The sequence below is a fragment of the Coccinella septempunctata genome, chromosome 1, assembly GCF_907165205.1.
Source record: "Coccinella septempunctata chromosome 1, icCocSept1.1, whole genome shotgun sequence".
Classification (NCBI taxonomy): Eukaryota; Metazoa; Arthropoda; class Insecta; order Coleoptera; family Coccinellidae; genus Coccinella; species Coccinella septempunctata.
Genome location: NC_058189.1, coordinates 58,890,247 through 58,913,315, shown reverse-complemented (window position 1 = coordinate 58,913,315; position 23,069 = coordinate 58,890,247). Strand labels below are relative to the sequence as shown.

General features: G+C 37.0%; 1 protein-coding gene across 1 annotated transcript; it reads right to left on the bottom strand.

The window, feature by feature from the left end:
- Positions 1 to 470: 470 nt before the first annotated feature.
- Positions 471 to 3,317, bottom strand: LOC123313802 (tubulin alpha-3 chain-like). The gene is made up of 6 exons (XM_044898830.1): positions 3,159 to 3,317; positions 2,291 to 2,501; positions 1,604 to 2,105; positions 1,165 to 1,537; positions 923 to 1,032; positions 471 to 743 (listed from the first exon to the last, which is right to left on the bottom strand). The coding sequence occupies exons 1-6, from the start codon at positions 3,159 to 3,161 to the stop codon at positions 605 to 607; spliced, it is 1,338 nt and encodes a 445-aa protein (XP_044754765.1). The 5' UTR covers positions 3,162 to 3,317; the 3' UTR covers positions 471 to 604.
- Between the last annotated feature and the right edge of the window lie 19,752 nt (positions 3,318 to 23,069).

Below are 23,069 nucleotides of genomic sequence, written 5' to 3'. Positions count from 1 at the left end.
TTCAGGATCAGATTGCACTCGTTATTATCTTCGATATGAGGTATAACAATACCCCTATCTCTATTCAAAATCGAAGGGTTGTGCTCACCCCCGCTAGGGGGTTGCAGTTTCGTTGATGCAAAGAGCGGAAAAATTATTCCACCTCGATTCGAAAATTGAGGGGTTCTACATTTTGCTTTCAAAGCCGAAAAACCGAGGTGTTAAATTTTTATTGAACCATACTGTATATTATTTACTTAAATTATTCTCTTCAATTTTTGACCGTTGTATTTTAGTTTGTTAGGTAGGTATGTATATTTCTTTTGACAGATGTCTGGTGGATTTTGCCCAATATCGAACTTGAACCTTAACCAACCCTGGCTTTTTCTTATGGGAAGAACTTGATGCTGACCAACCTTGTTGGTTCTATTTCTTATATTTCTATTAGGATTCGAAAATACGTGTAGTAGAAATAAAACTGAAGGCTCGACTGAAATCGTATATCTCAAATTTATTAATATTCAAAATCGAAATAAAATATAAAAAATATCACTCACAAACAACAAGAATGTTCAACAACGACAAAACACTCATGATAAAATTATGTGAACGTGGTGTGAAAAAACTAATACTCCATGGATAAAGCTTCGTTTTCTACATCATCTTCATAATTCCTTGACAATTCTTCATAATCTTTCTCTAGGGCGGCCAAGTCTTCTCTTGCTTCGCAAAATTCACCTTCCTCCATCCCTTCACCAACATACCTATAATCATATCAAGAGAAGCTTTATGAAAACCTAACTTCAAGTCCTGAAGGCATTCATGGATCATGTTAGCTCAACCATGCAGAACCATGATGTGTATGAAGAAATTTTAAAAAGGAGAAAATCGACAGAAGGCTTTCACCATAATACCTCATTTGAAAGAAGAAAACACTACTCACCAATGGACAAACGCCCTCTTATGATACATAAGATCGAATTTGTGGTTCAGAGATGACCATGCCTCGACTATAGCTGTTGTATTAGAAAGTGCTGCTACAGCTCTTGGTGTCTGAGGAACAGAAAGAACGTTTTAATAAACTGTAACCTTACTTTTCGTGACAGATGTACTTCTGTGTCTAATGATGATTTGGTCATTTATCAACCCTTTTTTACTTTACCAGCTTTTTCAACTAGTACTCACTTTGCACGTATCTCCATCAGGTATAACCATCGGAGGCTGTGTGTTTATCCCTATTTTGAATCCTGTTGGACACCAATCTACGAAATCCACCGACATTTTGATGGTTGCCAGGGCCTTATTTACATCGGATGGGATGATATCTCCTCTATACAATAAACAGCACGCCATGTACTTCCCGTTTTTGTTGTTGCACTTCACCATCTTGTTATCTCCGGAGAAACAATCCTGAGTGATTTGTACAGTATTATAGTTATTGTGAAAACCGTCTTTGGACGGTATGGGTGCGTATGAAACGAGCGGAAAATGGATTCTGGGAAACGGTATCAGATTAGTTTCGAACTCGTTCAGATCAACGTTAAGGGATCCATTGAATCTGAAAGAAATAGTTGGTTATGGTCTTCATGGATTTGCTAGTGATGAAAATACAATTTCAGCTTACCTCAGGGATGTGGTCGTTGAAGAAACAACCTGCGCTATCAACCGGTTCAAGTTCACATAATTTGGCCGCTCTATCCCCAATTTTTTATAACAGAGGTCGAAAGTTGCTTCGTTATCCATTATAAACGTACACGTAGAGGTTTCTAGGTTAGTGTGGGTTGTAAAAATGGCATTGTAAGGTTCCACAATGCTCGTGGAAACTCTTGGTGAAGGATAGACAGAGAATTCTAACTTGCTGGCCTTTGAGTATTCCTCGTTCAACTTGGTGAGAAGGAGAGACGTGAATCCTGATCCTGTGCCTCCTCCGAATGAACGGAATATCATGAAGCCTTGAAGGCTTTCACATTTGCTTGCTACTTTCCTTATGCAGTCCATGACTGGATCTATAACTTCTTTTCCTATTGAATAATGGCCTCTGGCGAAATTGTTTGCTGCATCTTCTTTATGGGTGATCATCTGATCTGGATGATACAGCCCTTTCATTTGACCAGTTTTCACGGAATCTGGGAAAAGTCGGATAACTTTAAATTATGAATAAAAGCAACAAAAATGAAAAAAAGATATTGAAACACTTCTATCTGTGGTGGGTAATAATATATGCCAATAGGATGACTTGAACTGGTAGGAGGTTATTCTATTCACTCCCAAATACATTTGCCTCTATGGAAGAATTTCATTTTGAACTTACCTATCACACTGGGTTCTAGATCGATAAAAATGGCTTTTGGCGCGAATCTACCGCAATCTGTTTCGGTAAAAAATGTAGAGCATCTATCTCCCTCGATTTTTTCTTTTCTTGTACCATCCTTATTGATTCCGTGTTCCAGACAGTACAGTTCCCAACAGCAGTTTCCCATTTGAACGCCTGCTTGGCCAATATGGAGGGATATAATGTCAGACTGAAATTTATGAATGGTTATCTAGTGGAGCTTGTTCAGAAGGAATCATCGATTATTTTATGTTCATAGCTAAGTAGATGGCAAAATACCACCAAAAAGATGAGCTTCTAACTTTTTCATTCGATTTTGATTGAAATATTTTCAAGATCATCGGTAGGTATTTATTATTTCATCAAGAATTAGCAATAAACTCATTAAACCTATTTCTTGATTCTGACAGTATTGATTGTAGGTCGAGGGATATATCATTCGTATTCCTATTATGTTCTGATTATTGTCGAGCATGCATTTCAGTAACTTGAATTGAAAACAATCGTATTATTTGAAGCAATTTTTTACCATTATATAGCTAACCTTAATTCAAACCAAAGATATCAATATGCCATATGAACCCAAGTCTCTCATTTATTGTTATCAGTGAATATAAAGATGAATATATACAATTAAAAATTGAATAATATTATTGATGTTTGAACGAATTCGTAATGTTTATTTAGTTGAGTATATTTTTGATATCATCAAGTTTGGCATATTTTAACCAATTCATGTATGAAATATTAATTCATTTTCCTGATCAAAACAAGAAGGAATTCATGGAAGGTTTGAAAAACTATAAGGAGATCTTGGAATCAATAAAAATATTTTCGATTTACTTACCATTTTGGGATGCTATAATGGAACACGGTAGAGAGTAACTTCAACTTCAATTTCACACTTGAAAATGGAAAAAATTTAACGATAACAAACACATTGATTGCAATTTCAATATCACATATTGGCGCATTGACATCCGAGAAACAAAATGATGAATGATAAAAGTGATGAAGGATCTGATTGAAATTTGGGGAATATATGAGGGCTAAAATTGAGCCATTTCAAGAAAATTTTAACCCTTGGGGTCCTTTCAGCTAAAGGAAAATTAACATAGGTTTTTTTAATCAAGAGGGCTTTTAAAATATAACGTTATTTTCTGACAAACTTGGACTGTATCTTTTACCCACTCTGCATACACAGAATTGAAACAGGAAATAATATTTGATACACTTATAGTGCGTTTTCCTTTAGCAGAACGTCACAACAAGAGGATATATCAGAACCGCGTCCTGTATAAAAATAAAGTCAATTATTTTTGATCGAGACTGGAAGAGTTCATTCACCCTGAATTCCAGCCTAAATTTTCAGATTTCAGATCAGAGAAAAATTATACTTATACAGAGTGAATCTTTGCTTCCTACAAATATTTCAACAGTAGATTCTAGAGGTCAATTGAAACACTTTTTTCCTTTTCCATTTTTTCCGAATCAGCACGGTTTGAAAGATGCAGGTTGTTGAAAAACGATATCTCCTGTTATATTCATCAGATCCAATTGGGATTTCCGGTTCTATGATCAGCGTTGCCTAGGCTTCTACCCTAGCACAAAAACTCTGTTTCGAAAATCTCAATTTTTTGGGTCAAAAATGAGCAAGGGGTTAGACCCCCCTAAAATGACCTATTTTCTACTCTGTTTGAAAATTATAATGTTCTATTACCGTCTTAGGATATGGAATGCATAGCATTTTTTCTAAGAGTCTAGAAAACCGAAAAGTTAATGCTTCAATAGAGAATTTTACTCCAGAGAGCTCTTCGAAGTCAACTCGAAAATGAAAAGCGGAAAAACAAAAAATATTATTTTCTCCTAAACGGGGCCAGATATTTGAACTTTTGGTATGAAAATATGGGTTTTCGAACACGCTGAATCTATTGCGAGCAATATTGAAAGCGATTTTTTCACCCCCTGTATCAGGAATCGCGATTTCGATTTGTGAAGTGGATACATCAATCTTACATCTTGAAAAATCCCAAAAAGGAAAATTTTCCATCCAAAAACCTCGAAGTTATTCTTGTTTCAGCGGAGCTCTATTTTCGATTTTTTTTTCGAATTTTCCCGCTCAGAGAGAATTTTCCAACCAAAACTGAAAAATGTTACATCAAAATAACTTGAAATTTTGTAAGGAATCTATTTCTGCAATAAAAAAATGGTGTTCTAATTTGAAAAACGGAAGTTGACGTCATTTCCGGAAAAACCGGAGGTGCTCATGCCTTGAAAATATTTTAGATTTCATCAGCATCGTGAAATACTTATAAGTGCTGAATTTCATGAAAATACGTTCAGTAGTTTCCCCTATAAATATGGGTGAGGTTCCTCGTGAAAGACCCTGTATAATGAATACTTGAACGTTTTGTAAAATAAAATGTGAAAGGTAAAATTAAAAGGAATTAAAGGAAGTTTCAAGTCATGATGAACTTCACCTTTGAACAAAAATTTCACATCAGTAAACAATTAACAGGACAACTGGCACGTATTTCTGACTGTTCATCTTATTACATGGATATAATAATAACAATTAGGTATTTATTGGTACCTTAAGACATTTATAATGTATATAGGCCTAGTCAAATAAAAAATAGAAAAATCTATTTTCGGGAACTTATTCTACGATGATATTCATCGAAAATCCTGTAGTAAACTTCTCCCATTAATTCACTCAAACATAAAATTCTCAAATGCCACCAATTTTTTGGGTGTCTCACTAGAAGGAAATTCTTTGTCTCTTGTTTTAAAATCATTCTGATTGTGGAAATATTCAGTTGAAATATAAGTTGATTAGATTCAGATGAAACATAATATAAATTCTCATATTTTCTCGTATAATGCGCTGTTTTCGAGTAATTTGATGTTCAAAAATTAAAAAGTATCTGTGAAATTCGAAAAATTGTGTATACTTTGGCTGAATACAAGTCTGTTTAAAAGATCCACAGATGTGTAGTGTCATGGTTATTCTTAAGGTATTTTTGTTTCTCCAGCTCACCCTGTATACTTTGCGTGACATTGTATCAGAGAATCGCATTTCCACAATAAATAGACATTTTGTCAATTCTTATCGTTAGCAATTCTGAGCAGAAAATTTCACTTCATTTTCGACCTTCTGTATCTCGCAAACTACAGCCGAACGATTTTTGTCAAAATCTACCATACCAAAAATTCCAGAAAACCATTTTCCTTAAAAATGGTGCGAGATCTTGGATCCCCCCATCAAAAAATCCCCTCCTAGTGCAATTTCCGTGTCAATGAGTATAAATAACACCCTTTATCTAGAATCCATATTTTCTCCCATCAAATCACGTTTCCAAATGGCCGACAAAGCTGAGAAAATCGTTACTTTCATCGGAGGTCCCGTCCTCGATAATTTAAAGGTCATTGCACCTCGTCCTTGAACCCTCTTCTCCAGAAGATTTCGGCACTCCCGAAGGTAATTAAGGCCCGTGCTGGCATGCTAATTGAAGCCAAAGCGCATGCCAGGAGACCGACGAGCACTTATTAAGGAAGAGCTCACTGGGTCAGGAGGGGAATAATGAATGAGGATGAAAGTCAAGGGAAAGTATTTATAAAGAGTGAAATTAAACAGACTTGGGGTAGGTCTTGGAAATCTTCGCCCCCAAGTTCTCCAGTATCCGTCCATTCATTAACTGGCAATTTTACGAGGTTTATTCTAATTCTTTCTTTTGCTCTCCCGGCTCCAGTCCTTTTCAAGTTCGTTGCCATCGTGTTTTATTCTTGTTATGGCTCTTTTCAACTTTTCGAGACGGCCGTATTGTGACAAAGTTTTTACGATGGTTACTATCGTGCCTGATTTGTCTTTTTTCAGTTGTCGTACTGAAGAGTAAAAAATACAGGGAATATATTATGTTTACGAGGATGTATTGATATCTAGTTAGCCTAGACCAGTTCCATGCATTAAAAAATATAACAACGAACAATAACTCATTAGAAGTGTCCGTGTGAAGTTTGAGGTTAAAAAATTAAACCAGAGTTACGCAATAAATTAAAAGAAAGAAAATGTCCACCGAAATTCTGAAAATCGAAAAATTCGAGTATCAAGCAATCATCAAGTACTTGCATTTAAAAGGGTTAAGAGGTAATCATATTTACGAAGTTATGCTTGGTAACCGCGGAAAATTGGACTGCAACTTCAAAAGAGGTAAATTTTCCATTGAAGATGATGACCGATCGGGAAGGCCCGGTTTCTGTGTCAGCCCCCGAATGTATCGATGCAGTTCATGACATGATTTTATCAGACCGTCGAATTGGGCTAAAACGGATATCTGAAGCACTGAATATTTCATACGAACGCGTTCATTTTATAGTTCACGTCAATTTGGACATGGGAAAAATTGCTGCAAAATGGATCCCCAAATGTTTCAATGTTGACCAAAAGCATGCAAGGGCATTGCGTTCGATCTGTGCTCGATTTGAAAACGATGTAGACTTCTTAAACCGAATTGGTACTATGTATGAGACTTGGGTACATTTCTACGATCCAGAAACAAAGCAAGAATCGATGGAATGTTGACACTCTGGTTCTCCAAGACCTAAGAAGTTTCGTGTCCAAAAATCTGCTGAAAAGTTCTTGATTCAGTGTGTTGGGATTGCCATGGAGTAATCATGATTGATTTTTTGGATAAGAGTAGAACAATAACCGGAAATTACTATTCGACATTACTGACCACTCTACGGGAAAAAATTCAAGAGAAAAGACGCGGAAACCTATCCAAAGGTGTTTTGTTTTTGGAGGACAACGCCCCTGCACACAAATCTCATGTTGCCCCGCAAAAAATTCGTGATTTAGAGTTTGACACCGCCCTTATTCACCAGATTTGGTTCCATCCGACTATCATCTCATTCCTCAACTGAAAAAAAGTTTAAAAGGTCGTAAATTTGCTTCCAACGAGGAGGTTATAAAAGCTGTGGAGGTCTGGTTTGCACAGCAAGAAAAAAAATTTTTTTTAAAAGGTTTAGAGACGTTGCAGGTTCGCTGTAATGAATGTATCCCATTAAGAGGAGAATATGTCGAGTAATAAAATATTTTGACATTGAAATTTCGTATGGTTGTAGAGTAGGCTAATAATTTTTAAATATATCCTCGTATGTCAGTGACCTCAAAATACATTGAAAGGGTAAAAAATCGAATTGAACGAGTTAAACCAGTTTATACCTATTAAAAAAAGGATTGATAAATAACTTCATCAATATTCACATCATCCTCAGCAACTAAAGGTTACGGTCCCAAAGTAATATTAATCAACTATACCACTTTTGTAGAGAGCCCATGACAAATTCCTCAATTTTACATGAAAAATCAAGTAACTTTTCACTCACTTCGTATATCATATAGAAATTTTCGTGGGCTTGCAATAATATCAAAAAATATACGCCTTTTGAGTTCTTTGAACCACTTGTTTCATATGAACTGATACATCATTTTCTTGTATATTAGGTACGGAAGATTTCTCTGTAACTACCAAAAGTTCTCTGAGAAACTTCATTCTCCCAAAGGATCTTCTTGAAAAAAGATACCAGGACAATCGGAACCCCGAAAAAAGAAGTCATGTATAAATAATGAATACTCCTATGTAGTCTCCAGCAGACTGAATGTATATCAAGAAAATAAACAGAAGCATTACGCTCGGTCCATAAAATACGGATGTCCTTTATCAGCATATGCCCCTCATCTTCAGACATAAACGAGCGAATAGCCTGCAGACAACAGCAGCCCGTATCCGAAGACTCTGCATAAAAGAATATTTAAATACAATTTCACCCTTTTCCATAACGTAAAGCCAGTTTTATTACTTCCTTCTGGGGACTACGTCACAAATGATGTTTTTGTACGCTCACAATGTGTCTCATGTAGGAGAATATGTGTTTACCACATCGAAGTTATTCGGTAAGATGTTTCTTGTTCCCATACCCGGCCATCTTGAACATACTGTGTGCCATATTGACAACGGAGCACTTTAATTTAATTCTAGATGATTAAATGGCACTTTTCGATAGAGAGGTATATTTGTTCAAAACCCATTATTAAAGGGGCGATATATGAGTACAGGGTGTTCACTCAAGATATAGTAAAATACAAGGGATGATTCCTGGTCTGAAAATATTAATATTTCGTGATACAAACCTTAATCGATGAAACCTTCGAGTGTTTGCCAAAAAATGGCACACTAGAAACGATAGGGGATGGCCTTACTTTTCTGTCTGGAAGGCTATTACCTAACATCTCGTAAATTTTACCGAAAAACATCTTGTACTTGCCCCTTATCGAGGAAAATAAGAGAAGAAAATTGAAATTCTTACACCCATATCTCAAAAGATGTGAATATTGCTGTTGACGGACAAGAAATCACATCTTGTATGCTTTCCACATCTTTACTAAACACACTTTATACATTTATGAATTGTTTTGAATAAAACGAAAATCTTTTTGGAAGCTTTTTGAAGTCATCTCTCATAATATTCAGTTCATATCGCATTAAATTTCATACCAAAACCTTTTTCTTCACTGTATTAGTTTTCTTACCCAATTGGAAGAAAAGTGCAGCTGGATTGAATCAAATGCTTGTGGACGCCAAAAGATATTGTGTCCCAGTATAAAGTGTCTTGAATTCAGTGATTTTCGTATGACCGGATTCTGAGATAGAAGAAAAAAGTATAATCATAACATCTACGAGGATATATTGAAAAATTCTTAGCTTACTATAGAACTGAACATAATTTCTATGTCAAAATATTTTATTACTCAACATATTCTCCTCTTAATTGGATGCATTTATTACTGCGAACCTGCAACTTCTCTAGACCTTTCAAAACAAATGTTTCTTCTCGCTCTGCAAACTAGAGCTCCACAGCTTTTATCACCTCCACGTTAGAAGAAAATTTACGACCTTTTAAACTTTTTTCAGTTGAGGAAAGAGATGATAGTCGGATGGAGTCAAATCTGGTAAAAAAAGAAAAGGAAAGTGTTCTAGTTATTCAAACTGTAAATCACGAATTTTTTGCATGGCAACATGAGATTTGTGTGCAGTTGCGTTGACCTGCAAAAACAAATCACCTTTGGATAGCTTTCCGCGTCTTTTCTCTAAATTTTTTTCTGTAGAGTCGTCAGTAATGTCGAATAGTAATCTCCGGTTATTGTTCTACCCTTATCAAAAAATCAATCATGGTTACTCCATGGCAATCCCAAAAAACTGAAGCAAGAATTTTTCTAGCAGATTTTTGGACATGAAACTTCTAAGGTCTTGGGGAAACAGAGTGTTGCCATTCCATCGATTGTTGCTTTGTTTCTGGATCGTAAAAATGTACCCAAGTCTCATCCATAGTAACAATTCGGTTTAAGGAGTCTACATCGTTTTCAAATCGAGCACAGATCGAACGCGATGCTTCTACCCTTGCACGCTTTTGGTCAGCATTCAAACGTTTGGGGATCCATTTTGCAGCAATTTTCCTCATGTCCAAATTGACGTGAACTATATGATTAACGCGTTCGTATGAAATATTCAGTGCTGCAGATTTCCGTTTTAGCCCAATTCGACGATTTGATAAAATCATGTCATGAACTCCAGCGATATTTTCGGGGACTGACACAGAAACTGGCCTTCCCGATCGGTCATCATCTGCAATGGAAAATTTACCTCTTTTGAAGTTGCAGTCCAATTTTTCACGGTCGTATACAAAGGGCATTGATCACCAAGGGTATTAAGCGTATCTTCGTAACTCTGATTACATCTTAACCCTTTTAAATACAGGTACGTGATGATGGCTCCATACTCCAATTTTTCGATTTTCACAATTTCGGTCGACATCTTCTTTCTGTTAATTTTTTGCGTAGCTCTGGTTTACTTTTTTCACCTCTAACTTCACACTGACATTTCTAATGAGTTATTGTTCGTTGCTATGGTAACGCAATATTTTTTTATGCATGGAACTGGTCTAGGCTAATTAGATATCAATACATCCTCGTAAATCCCCCAAGAATGAACTAAAAATTAATTCGCACAATCAGACCATTTCGATTCCCGAATGAAAAACCAACTACCTCCATATCGTATCTTCCATTGAATTATTCATCTGAGCGATAAACCCCGATCGTTTCAAGCCAACACATTCGACTTGACTATCCAACCAAGAGAGTCCTTCACGAACAAGAAGAAGATAACGGCCCAATTATTGTTTTCGATAGTCGCCGTGTTCTCATATTACCTAATCGCAGTCTTCTCATTCCGTATTCATACATTCACACCCAGATAGTTGTAGGAAAAAGTGGTAGATGTACTATTTGAAGTCATGATCTTACATCTGCTGAATATTCAACAGACGGGATGGAGAGGCACTTAAGTCTATCCGAAGACCATGTTGTAACGTGATATCCCCGCGAATTGAAGGAGGTATTTGCGAAACCGACTGTCGACGTATTTTATTCAAGGAAGCCATGTCCTACACATTGGGAATGAAATTAGGTACACCCGTACGACTAGCCGTACGAACTGCTTCGAAGGATGAACGTCGATGAAAAAGGTTTTTGGCCACCCGATCTTTGATCAGTTTTCTGACTCTCTGGGTATAACAATCCGGACAGAAAGACTCTCAATTCATCGACTGGTTGAACCGAACAAGGACCCATTGTTAGTATAGAGAAGATGTAGTTGTTCAGCGTGCAAAATTTCTAACTAACGCTGCTGGAATATTTGTGCTGATATTCAGTAAAATCCAGGCTTAACCATCGTTTTCATATGGAAGAACCTGAACAACTGAAGCATGAAGAATGGCTTCACAAGACACAATGGACAACGAACTCAGTTGAAAATGGTTGGTTCTTGGTTTCCAGATTCATGCCCAAACTTCTCCATAGTAATAGAAACGGTAAGCAATAAGAATATCCCTTAACGGAAATCTCCTACCCGGAAACTGGGTTGGACATATGAGGGATATTGAATCAACTGGACTCAAATCTCTTGGCAAAACCATCGGATGTCATGCCAATCATTCTCGATTTCTAAACGCCCTTTCAAACGATCCTAACTGACCGTCCTAGTACAATAAGTTTCGTAAATCGTTTGGACAAAATGTCATCCACATGGTTTATTGATGGATCAAAATCAGAAAGGGGCACCGGCATTGGCGTATATGGACCTTAACTGAGGATCTCCAAAGCCCTGGGAAGTGAACCCTCTATTTTACAGACCGAGACAGTGGCTGTTAACGTATTATGCGCTCAAAGGTGCGCATATCTATATCACCACGGACAGCCAAGCCTCAGCCAGGCTGAGGTCCCTGGAATCACACTGCCAGAGATCTCTGCTGACATGGGAGTGACATAATACCATAAAGAACCTTGCCAGATGCAATAAAATTGACTACTATGGGTACCAGGACACTATAGTGTTGAATGAAAGGAAAAAGCCGATGAACTTACAGAAAGAGCATCAAAATTAACACCTGCTGGACCTGAGCCTTTCTGTGGGCTTGAAAAGTACCAATACAAGGCAGCGGTCCAACAATGGGAGTTGAACAACAGATTAAGCGTCTGGAGAAACACTCCTGGACTTACTCAGTCAAAGAAATTCGTGATCATTTCACCGACCTACACCAGAAAACTGCTAAAGCTGTCACGAGCTGAGCTTCGGGTGATGGTAGGACTGCTGACAGGGCACTGTCGGAACAAATATCATTTGTACTGTATAGGTAAGTCAGCAGATGAGATTTGTAGGCTCTGTGGATCAGAAGCAGAAACAGCTGAACACATGGTATGCAAGTGTCCAGAGCTGGCGGACCTAAGAACCACTAATATGGGGAAACCGGTCCTGGATACTCACGAGGTAACTGCTAAGGCCCCTAAGGATGTTGTCAGTTTTTTCAACACTACTGAGGACCTCCTTGGGTTCCTATGAATGAGTAGGGTAGAGAACAAAAGATCTACATGGTCGCAGTTCCGGAAAGGCTAAGAGTGCCATAACGACCCCGGTTCAAATAATAATAATAATAATAACAAGCACGGAGTACAACGGTAGATATGAGGCTGTTGCTAAGATTCTTCACCAAGAATTGGCATTGAAACACCAACTTCCAAGTTCGAAAAAGGTTCCTTATTACAATAACCATCCGGATGGTGTATTGGAAAATGAACATCACAAGCTCTACTGGGATCGCACGGTTCTCATAGACCGGAAAATAACTCACAATAGACCAGACCTCATATTGCTCCATAAGGATGAGGACACAGCACTATCCATCGACGTGGTGATTCCAAATAATAACAATCTTCTAGACAGACATACCGAAAAAATTTCAAAATACAGAGATCTAGAGGAACAAACCAGGAAACAGTGGAAGCTGAAAGACCATAAAGACCATCCCTATTGTCATTTCATCTACAGGCCTGATACTGAAGAAACTACCAGAGAACTTGAGGAAACTTCAGTTGGACGAAAATATCTATAAAGTCATGCAGAAGGCGGTACTGCTGGGAACGGCGAGAACTGTACGCAGGTACATGGGGAATGTAGAGGAACACCCCAGCTCCGACGGGAAGTGCGGGTGCAGCAGGAATCCAACAGACAGCAAGAAGTCGAGGACCACCACCAAGAGCCCGAAAACCTGGAAAGGGCTCCAACAAAGCTTAATCCTTTTGATATCTGGGATAAGTGAATGTTCCTCCGCAAGGCTAAAGTGATGATTCAGCAGCTTATACTGAATAAAGAAAAATTTAAAAAGTAATTACTGTGCACTACGACATTAAGGTCAATTGTGTGCCTAATCAGAGCTGTTCTCACCACTGCGCCATCTATGTATTGTATCGCCCTACAACTCCAGAGCTCTAATGAACTCCAGTATTCGAGAGAGCTTCAAAGAGGCTAAGTCCTCACTCCTCTAACAATAGGCTTTTCCAAACAACACTCTGTATCCAGGTGAGCATGGGTTTCCTCCCCTTTCCTACAGAATCTACACTTGTCAGTATGTGATGATCATCAGATACTTCGTGAGACGATAATAAATTTCCTAAGAATCATTTTGAAGTGATCCATCCCTGGTAGATTTCGCCAGAGAATGCTCTTTCAGATTCCTCCCAAACACGTATCAGGTGGAGTTTTCTTCAAGGATGCATCGCCAGTGGAAATTAGGGAAGATGCTTCGGGCATCTGTAGGAGAGAAAGATGGGGCTTAATTCAATGGAAGCTGAATTTTTCCTTCGTTCAGTCTGTTCGAATGAAAATTCAGAAAACTTCCATCTTTCAGAAGTTTTTTATCTTCCTACCTAACTCATTTTCGAAGTGTTTACAATGATGTACAACCTTTATCTACTCCCTAATAAGATAACGTGGCTATTGTAGACCTCCTAGGGCTCCAACCATGGCTTTTTCAATCTGGCGATTCTACTTGATAAGGAGAAAAACATTTCTGATAAAAAAATTTTATTGCTGTTTTTTCAACATTATTCGAAGCGAAGTAACTTCGAATCGAGTCGATTTTAATCCAGATAGCGTTTAAACAGTAATGTGAGCCCCGGAAGTATGCACGACTATGCGAGCGGATTTCTTTGTACGAACGTGAGTGGAGAGCGTAATCTCCAGCCTCTGCAAGTTGGAGATGAGGAGCACATCATCCCCCATCTCCTCCTTCTCCCGTTCTGCCGATCGATCAAGGATGGGCCTCGTATGCCTCCAGTATCCGGCTCCACCCGCATTTAAAAATACCCAAGGCTTGCCTGGATATGCGAAACGGTAGAAAAAGCACAAAAATACACACCAGCACAGGCTGTCTCTCGCCCCCTTTCCCTTCCGTCGTTTCCCCTTCATGTGTAGTGGCGTTGTTCGCGAGCGAAAGGGGCACGCAAGCGCCCTCACAACAGTCAATACTTCACATTTGAACACCTTACGGGGATCGCACTGGATTGCATGAGTCTGGGTGGACCGGGATGACAGTTTTTCTGTATTGGATCTGACGGGCTGTTTGTTCAGCTTCTTTCCAGAAGCTATCCCGTTGGCGATCGGGAAGAAATTGTTTTTTCCTTCAGTTTTGATGAATAGAAAATAAAGATGGAAAGAAAATCTTGCTTGTTTTATCAAGAACTGATTCGAATGTCAATATTTTTCGTATTTACCTCCAATTGAGAATTCACAGCTCTGTTCACCCTCAACACAAAGTAGGAGCTGCTTAACCTATTCTCTGCATGATTTCCACCAATTCATTGCTCAATTTGTTGCCAAACTTGTGCTGAAGTATCTCAGAGCTTTTGAAGCTTTTCCTACTGAGGTCTGTGGGCATAAAAATCTCTTTTTAATTACTACCAAAGACGATCTTGGAGGTCAGGCTAGATGTGGATGTCCTAGTTTTCTCTAGCATTCGGATAAACGAAATTTCAGCTGATAGCTGAACGCAATCTTAGGACTACTCCGTTGATAACCTCATCAACATATGCTGAGAGTTCCTAGTTTCTGGGAGTTTTAATAAATCAGTTCTTGGACAGTCTTCTGATGGCGTTTAGGAAAATAGAAGTACCTGTGGCTCCTCGAAGACGTTGACTCGGCCTTATGCATGTGCTGAGAGGCACTTCCCACTAGAAGAATTGAAAAACTGTCTTCTACTGGAGTTGTAGCAGGTGGTCTAGGGTCTACTACTTCTGGGTCTTCGACGAAAAGTTCCAGTGGCAAAATACCGGTAACATTGAATGAATTGGCCACTTGCATTTGGAATTCCACCAGCCTGAAGCATCCCAAGAACTCTGTTGACATCGTTATCAGATTAAACTTATCCAGACATAATGAAAACTCTGAACAAAAATCCTTGAATCTTGCTCTTCTGGCACACGTGGACAAAAAATTATTCAATTTGATGAAAACTTGTTTTTTCGATGATTCACAAGACGTTTCTATAATTGTTATGAATTTAGAGCGCTAAGAAAATATTGTGATGATACAGAAAATATGAAGCTTCAGAAACCATCAATATCCTTATCTTTTGACAAGCGATTCATATCAATAGTTGGTCTTCCTGCTGTGAATTCTTGAGAGAGTTCAATTTTTGATATAGAATTTTTCTAGATCTTGGTCAACTGATTCCTACTAACTCTTATGATCAGTTGGTTAATCGGAAATCACTTCATTGTTTGAATTAAATTAGATCAAATAAAGAATCATTAGAGATAACTGAAAGATAAAAAACTGACAACATTCAGAACAGGACAATAACATGAGATGCTTTGAAAATTAAGGCAATATAGAGTAACAAAGGAAGGAATTAAAAAGGAAATAGAAAATAAAGGGCTAATAATAGAATAAATTAGATAATATAAAAATTAAGAACTGAGTTTTGAAAAGGAGGACACAAATTGAATAACCAACTGAAGAAAACAAAAGTATTACCCAATACCCATCTCTTCGAACATGCTAGCTCATGCTGGCTCACTCATGGTTAGCTCAGAATGTAAAGAACAAAAGTTGGGAAGAAGAATCTGTTAGAAGCTACCCCTCTGTGTGTTTTGTAAAAATCAAAGGTCTGCCAACAGTGTATACACCCAAAACGACATCCACAAAAAAATACAATGTGAAACATCCTAGATCTACATATCACACAAGAACATTTAAGATAGTTACAATGAAATAAAATTTTATGGATACACAAATGAAAATTAACTAAACAACTTTAGTCTTCTCTTGAATACGCCAATCGGCATGAAAAATACAGGTTTAGAGGCTGACTATAGGAATATCGAAAACAGTTAAAAAAAAAGGTACCTTTAATCACAAAAAAGTAGTACACAGTATAATCGCTATAGAGGATTATGACTACACACCGAATTTCGTGTAGTTATGAAGAAAAAATGATAATCGTGATTTGCAGTTCTTTCGAGATAACTCAGGAACCATCAGAGAATTTGGGAACTGTTTACACCCACCCACTCATCATTGAATAATGCAACCTTCTCGTAATTTAAGCTACCCTGTATTTCTAACGGTTTTCGATATCCCTGTAGTCCCCCTCTAAATAGTTCTAACCCTGCTTTTTCATATTTGATCTGCGAACTGTAAATTCAGAAACAGTGTTACCCCTTAATGACCGAGCTGGAACATGCACATTCACACATCTTGCATGAATTAAGAAGGAAATTGATTACTTCAAGGATCAATTTGTCCTACGAACTAAAATAATAGGTACATGTAATACATAAGTAAAAGTAAGAGAATGGATTCACGAATTGGAGTTACTCATTCATAAAATCCTACTGGAGAATGCAGGGAATATATGCTGGAGAAACGGTAATATTCCAGCGTGACCCACTCCCTCAGAACCAACGAAACCGGTGGATGAGTAATTGAATCATTAAAAACTTCCAGGTGAGTCCCTCTTCCTTTGTTCAGAGCTACATACTGAAAGGAGGATATTAAGAAACCAGAAGCATTTCACGCTGCCTGAATTTTTCAACATGAAAGTTGTATTCAGCTCCTGAACTAACTCACATTTATACTCTATAAAATAGTTCTTTTGAATGCGCTACAAAGGAAAGAGGTATTCACAATTTTGTTATCTAACGACGTTCAGTTTACCATGGAAACTTCGGGAGCTAAATACACAGGTCCGGTTCCTGGATGATTGCAATTCTAGAATTATTGAACCTCTTGTCACTATTTAAACCATTCGACAGTTTTTCTTCAGTTACAGAGTGAGATATTGTAAGAAGGGTTTCTTCCGTGTTGTCAACTTAATTCGAATCGGCCTTGATAAAAAGATATAGCCATAATTCATAATGAGCTGTGCCACACTTGGAAAAACAACATTACTTTCAGAACAACTAGCTAAATCTGTGACACTACACATCTGTGGATCTGGGAGACGTGGGTGTTCGAAAAGATTAAGCAAATAAATGAAGAACTATATTTCGAAATTCATTTCATTCGATAAAACAGTTTGTGAGATTGAATTAAAAGTAGCATTTTTTTATGGTTTTTCAGCATGTATTTTTTGAACCGAGCCGACTCGTGAAGAATGGTAGAGAAAAAAAGTGTTTCCTTCGACCACAAGAATCTACTGTTAAAATATTTGTACGAGTCAAATACCCAAAAAAAAAAATTATTGAAAGACCCATACAATTTTTTTACATTAATTCGCCCCTTATATATTTTCGTAACTCCTCATTTACTCCATGTATACAGGGTGTATTTGAAGGTGAAGCTTTCTTTTTAACAGATGGTAGAACTGGTCAAAATGAAGCGTTTCACCAAAAATCATCTATACAAAACTTTCAAAATTACAAAGTTGAAAAAAAAATTGAAAATGATTACTGAGATAGATCCTTATACCAACCTAGGCCGTTTTTTAGCTGATATATCGCAAAGCAATGGGAAAAAACTTATCTCCTGATTTGACCATGTGGTTTCGTTTAGGATATTGGCTCGTTCGATATTTACGTGGTAATGAAAATGGAAACCGAATTGTTCTCATTATTTTTTAGTAACTTACAGGATTTTTTGAAATGGCTCATTTCGTTACCAACTGACAGAAGATAATTAGGACACAAGTGTAAAAAATATAATAATACTTCAAAATCTCACCAATAAAATTCGTCTCTAAACTATTGACGAATTTTTTCACAATGGGCATCACAATCTTCTTGTTCGAACATTCCAACAATCGTCGTAAAATTGGGATGAAATGGGGAAACATCATAGCACTTTTTCAACATAACTAACATAAGCACTTTCAAGAAACTGACTCGATTTTCTACATTTTGTTTCACCCTAAATTGCACGATACAACAACTATGATTCTCTCAAAAGTGAACTCATGCATCTAATCCGATGAACTTGGTACTGAACCATTCATTGTCCAGCCATATGTGTATGTTTTGTTTCGTTTTTGCGACGCCAGAGTCACCTTCCACAGTCCCGTAATGAAATTTTGTCGAACTTCTAGGGGTTGTATATAAGCCATCTTGGATATTTCATATAGACAATTTTTGGATAAACGACTTATTTTGACTAATTCTACCTTCTGTCTCACCTTTGAAAACACCCTGTATACTGATACTGTATATACCTACTGATGAATATAATAATTCATGTCCGCCTTTTCAAGCATTTCGGATTATTTGCAGTATTTTCACGTTATCTAGACCTAATCAACACTTGTTTTGAATTTCAGTCTGTTTTGTTTGTCTGTTTTACAGGCTAATTTTCGGATTAACTTTTCAAGTCCCCACCATTCCTCGGCCACCTTGAAAAAAGTGAGCAAAGAGTAGAAAATTCGTCCTATCATCGCAGCTAGTACATAATAAATCAAACAGTATTGGGACTTATTTTTAAGAAAAGTCCTAATGTCAATACTGTTTGATTTACTCAAATCAAATGTATGATAACATTTCGCTTGTTATTCAATACTTTCCGATGGAGCTTCCGAACAAGAAAAAATGCAAATTTTCCCTGCACTTCCACCCTGTCCTTTCCATTAGGACAGCCTAGGTAGTTTCCCATTCTCATGGCCGCCTCGCAGAACTTGATACTTTTCACACCCGGTTGCATATCGTTAATGGCTGTCTTTTAATCGCGAAACTTCCTCGTGATATGATATATGGAACTCTGGCTCGTTGTGCTCGGGACTTCGCAACACGGATCGATTCATCATTACGTCCCGAAAGTTTATGCCCCTCTATTTACGGCCTGGAACTCAAGCAGTCATTAGGACTGAGGTATCGTAAATATATTTATTGAGATCAGTTCGATGATGGAGGGAAGCTGAAACGATATCAAATGTCTCACCAAGAGGCGGTATAATTCGAGAATCGAAACCATTTTTATGGATCTCGGATTCCTCAGATTTTCTTGGAACTTAACGTTCTTCCTTCTTCAACTAGATCAATGAAATTTGAATAAATTCTTCCAGATAAACAGAAACTCGTTCATTTGGGAATTTTATGAGGTCGTGGAACTATGATAACGTTCAAGCTTGGGAGAATGTACAAAAATATACAGGGTGTCCCACGTTGGGTCTCCAATTAGACATTTTCGGATCATATAATTGTTCTGAAAATTTGGCTACTAGGGTTTACTCTTCTGATCTATCCGACTAAAATTGTCTAATAAGCAATCCACCGTGGGATACCCTGTATACGTAAGCTCTTCAGAATTTTTATATTTCAATAGTTTCGGTAAATCTTTTAATAAGAATTGATCTGTCACTATTTTTTCATTGAGAACTTATTAAACTACTTAAGAGGAAGTACCTATTACATTGTGAATCTTAATTTGACAAAAAACATATTTTTATTTTTGAAACAGCATCTATATAATGTCTTTTTGATCATTGCAAGAACAATGTTTTTTAGATTTGGTAAGGAAAAAACAGGATACGATATGCTTTAAATGTTCGTTTTCCTAGTGAGAGAATCCGAAAATTTCTATAGAAATATGGTCCAAAGGAGTGGCGACGTAGAAGAAAACTTTAGCATTCCTGACTCGTCTTTATACAAGCTGTATTTGAACAGGAAGTTTAACTGGTCCAAATGAAGCGTTTCACCAAAAATCGCCTATACAAAACATTCAAAATGACAAAGTTGAAAAAAAAATTGAAAATGATTACTAAAATAGATCCTAATACGACCCTAGACAGTTTTGTTAGCTGAATTATCGCAAAGCAGTGGGAAAAAACTCATCTCCTGATTCGACCATGTGGTTTCGTTTAGGATATTGGCTCGTTCGATATTTATATGGTAATGAAAATGGAAACTTAGAATTGCAGAATTGTTGTCATTAATTTTTACACGATTTTATGAAATGGCTTATTTCGATACCAACTGACAGAAGAGACTTAGGACACAAGTGTAAAAAATAAAATAATACTCCAAAATCTCACCAATAAAATTCGTCTAAATTATTCACGATTTTTTTCACAATGGGCATCACAATCTTCTTGTTCCAACATTCCAACAATCTTCGTAAAAATGGGACAAAATAGCACCTTTTTCAACATAACTAACATAAGCACTTTCAAGAAACTGTCTCGATTTTATACATTTTTTGTTCACCCTAAATTGTACGATACAACAATTATGATTCTCTCAAAAGTGACCTGATGCATTTAATTCGATGAACTTGGTACTGAACCATTCATTGTTTTGTTTCGTCTTTGCGATCCGGAGTCACCTTCCACAGTCCCGTTCAATGAAATTTTGTCGAACTTTTAGGGGTTGTGTCTCAGCCATCTTGGTTATTTTATATGAACAATTTTTGGTTAAACGACTTATTTGTATGAGTTCTACCTTCGGTCAAAAAAAAAAGCCTCACCTTTGAAAAAAAACAGGGTGAGTCTTTGACTCGTACAAATATTTCAACAGTAGATTCTTGAGGTCAAAAGAAACACTTTTTTCCTTTACCATTTTTTTTTCGATTCGGCCCTGATAAAATTATATAGCCATTTTTAATTTTCATAATGAGCTATGCCAGTCCTGGAAAAACGAAATGACTTTTAGAATAACTAGCTAAAACTGTAAAACTACACATCTTTGAATCACTTAAACAGAGTTGTATTCATCCAAGTATCCAATTTTTCAAATTTCACAGATACTTTTAAATTTTTTGAAAATCAAATTACTCGAAAACGGCGTATTATACGAGAAAATATGAAGAATACTTTTATTTTATAAAACGTTCAAATATTCATCAGGTAGCATCCAATTCGATAGCTGTCTCTTCTCAGATTCACAAATGAATAAATTCTAGCGTGAACCAAAATTCACAAGATACGACTTCTTCGACTCTCATTTATCAAAATTTGCTCAGTTTAAGGGGCTCGGGTAAAATCGCGCTAAAAATTGATGAAACAAAAATCCCCCATAGAATAATCTGCTTATACCCGATGACTGCCTCATGCTTCTCCCCCTTCATTCCAACTTTGCGTCAGGTAAGCGATCCTTTATTGAATGAATAAATTCCAGATTTCAATTAAAATTCATACTTATTCATCAGCCGTCGTAAATATTCATGCCGCTTCTGAAATAGAAGTACACAGGGACCACCTAGTGAGTCGTAGAATTATATTGCATTACATAAAAACCCCGGCTCGAAATAATTCACGATAAAAAGGGTTAAGAATGGAGTTAAAAGGTTCATTCGATATGTTTTCGTGTACCTGCATTCCGTCAACCGGAGGATATATCCGAAGCCGGAGTGTTGTTTTCGTGAGAAGCTGGCTCATTTGAATATAATTCGCTGAAGTAGGCAAGCCGAAGGCCCTTGAGGGCTCATTCCAGTCCCTGGTTGTGTGCATTATGAAACTTTGTTATGTATATCATGTGAAAGACGGTGAGGAAGTGGAATATTCAACTAGCCTTGTAACTCCAGAGGCATAACTTAATCTTGTAAAGAAATTGCATCTCTGGTTTACATTGTTCGCTAGATTGTCAGATGTTATCCTGCTAATATTCATCTACCAAACAGCTGGACTCAGTAACCGACGAATTTCGAAACCGATCCCTGCCTGCGCTAGTGGTCATCTTCATTTTTAAATAACTTCCAGTTTTAGCGGATATATTGTCAAGAAATTATCATATTTTAGGTTTAACCATGGAATTTTGATTTTCTTCTTTCTAGAGTTATTTGGGGTTATTCAGCATTGTCATAAAGATGGCTAGATACTGTTAAGATCCGTTCAATCCCTTTATTTTATTTTATAAATTAATTTGTTATTACAATAAACGGAATCGTCACTTATGAAAAGGAAAACAATGCATTCAATTAAATAAGTGACTTCTCTGAAATCTATTCTGACTGACGAACTCTATGTTTCCATGCCATCCAAAATTTCCTAACATAACAACAATGTTCTAATACTCATTGAACAAACTAAACTAAACAATATTATTTTGGGAAAACTCAAACCATAACAATACTTGCCCTTTAACAGATGAAATAAGAGGATGTATTAATATCTAGTTAGCCTAGACCAGTTCCATGCATAAAAAAAATATTGCAACGAACAATAACTCATTTGAAGTGTCAGTGTGAAGTAGGAGGTCAAAGAAGTAAACCAGAGTTCCGCAATAAATAAAAAGAAAGAAGATGTCCACTGCAATTGTGAAAATCGAAAAATATCATCATCAAGTACCTGTATTTAAAAGGGTTAAGAGGTAAGCAGATTTACGAAGATATGCTCAATACCCTTGGTGATCGATGTCCTTCGTATGCGACCGTGAAAAATTTGACTGCAAGCTTCAAAAGAGGTAAATTTTCCATTGAAAAAGGTGACCGAGCGGGAAAGCCAGTTTCTGTGTCAGTCCCCGAAAATATCGATGCAGTTCATGACATGATTTTATCAAACCGTCGAATTGGGCTAAAACGGATATCTGAAGCACTAAATATTTCATGCGAACGCGTTCATCATATAGTTCAGGTCAATTTGGACATGACAAAAATTGCTGTATAATGGATCCCCAAATGTTTGAATGTTGACCAAAAGCGTGCAAGGGTAGAAGCATCGCGTTCGATCTGTGCTCGATTTGAAAACGATGTAGACTTATTAAACCGAATTGTTACTATGGATGAGACTTGGGTACATTTCTACGATCCAGACACAAAGCAACAATCGATGGAATGGCGACACTCTGGTTCTCCAAGACCTAAGAAATTTCATGTCCAAAAATCTGCTGGAAGTTCTTGCTTAAGTTTTTTGGGATTGCCATGGAGTAATCATGATTGATTTT

Excerpts from the sequence above, each read along its gene's own strand:
- LOC123313802 (XM_044898830.1), bottom strand. Across the intron at positions 1,538-1,603 it reads TCAACGACCACATCCCTGAG|ATTCAATGGATCCCTTAACG; the intron begins GTAAGCTGAAAT and ends TATTTCTTTCAG. Across the intron at positions 1,033-1,164 it reads CTGATGGAGATACGTGCAAA|ACACCAAGAGCTGTAGCAGC; the intron begins GTGAGTACTAGT and ends TCTGTTCCTCAG.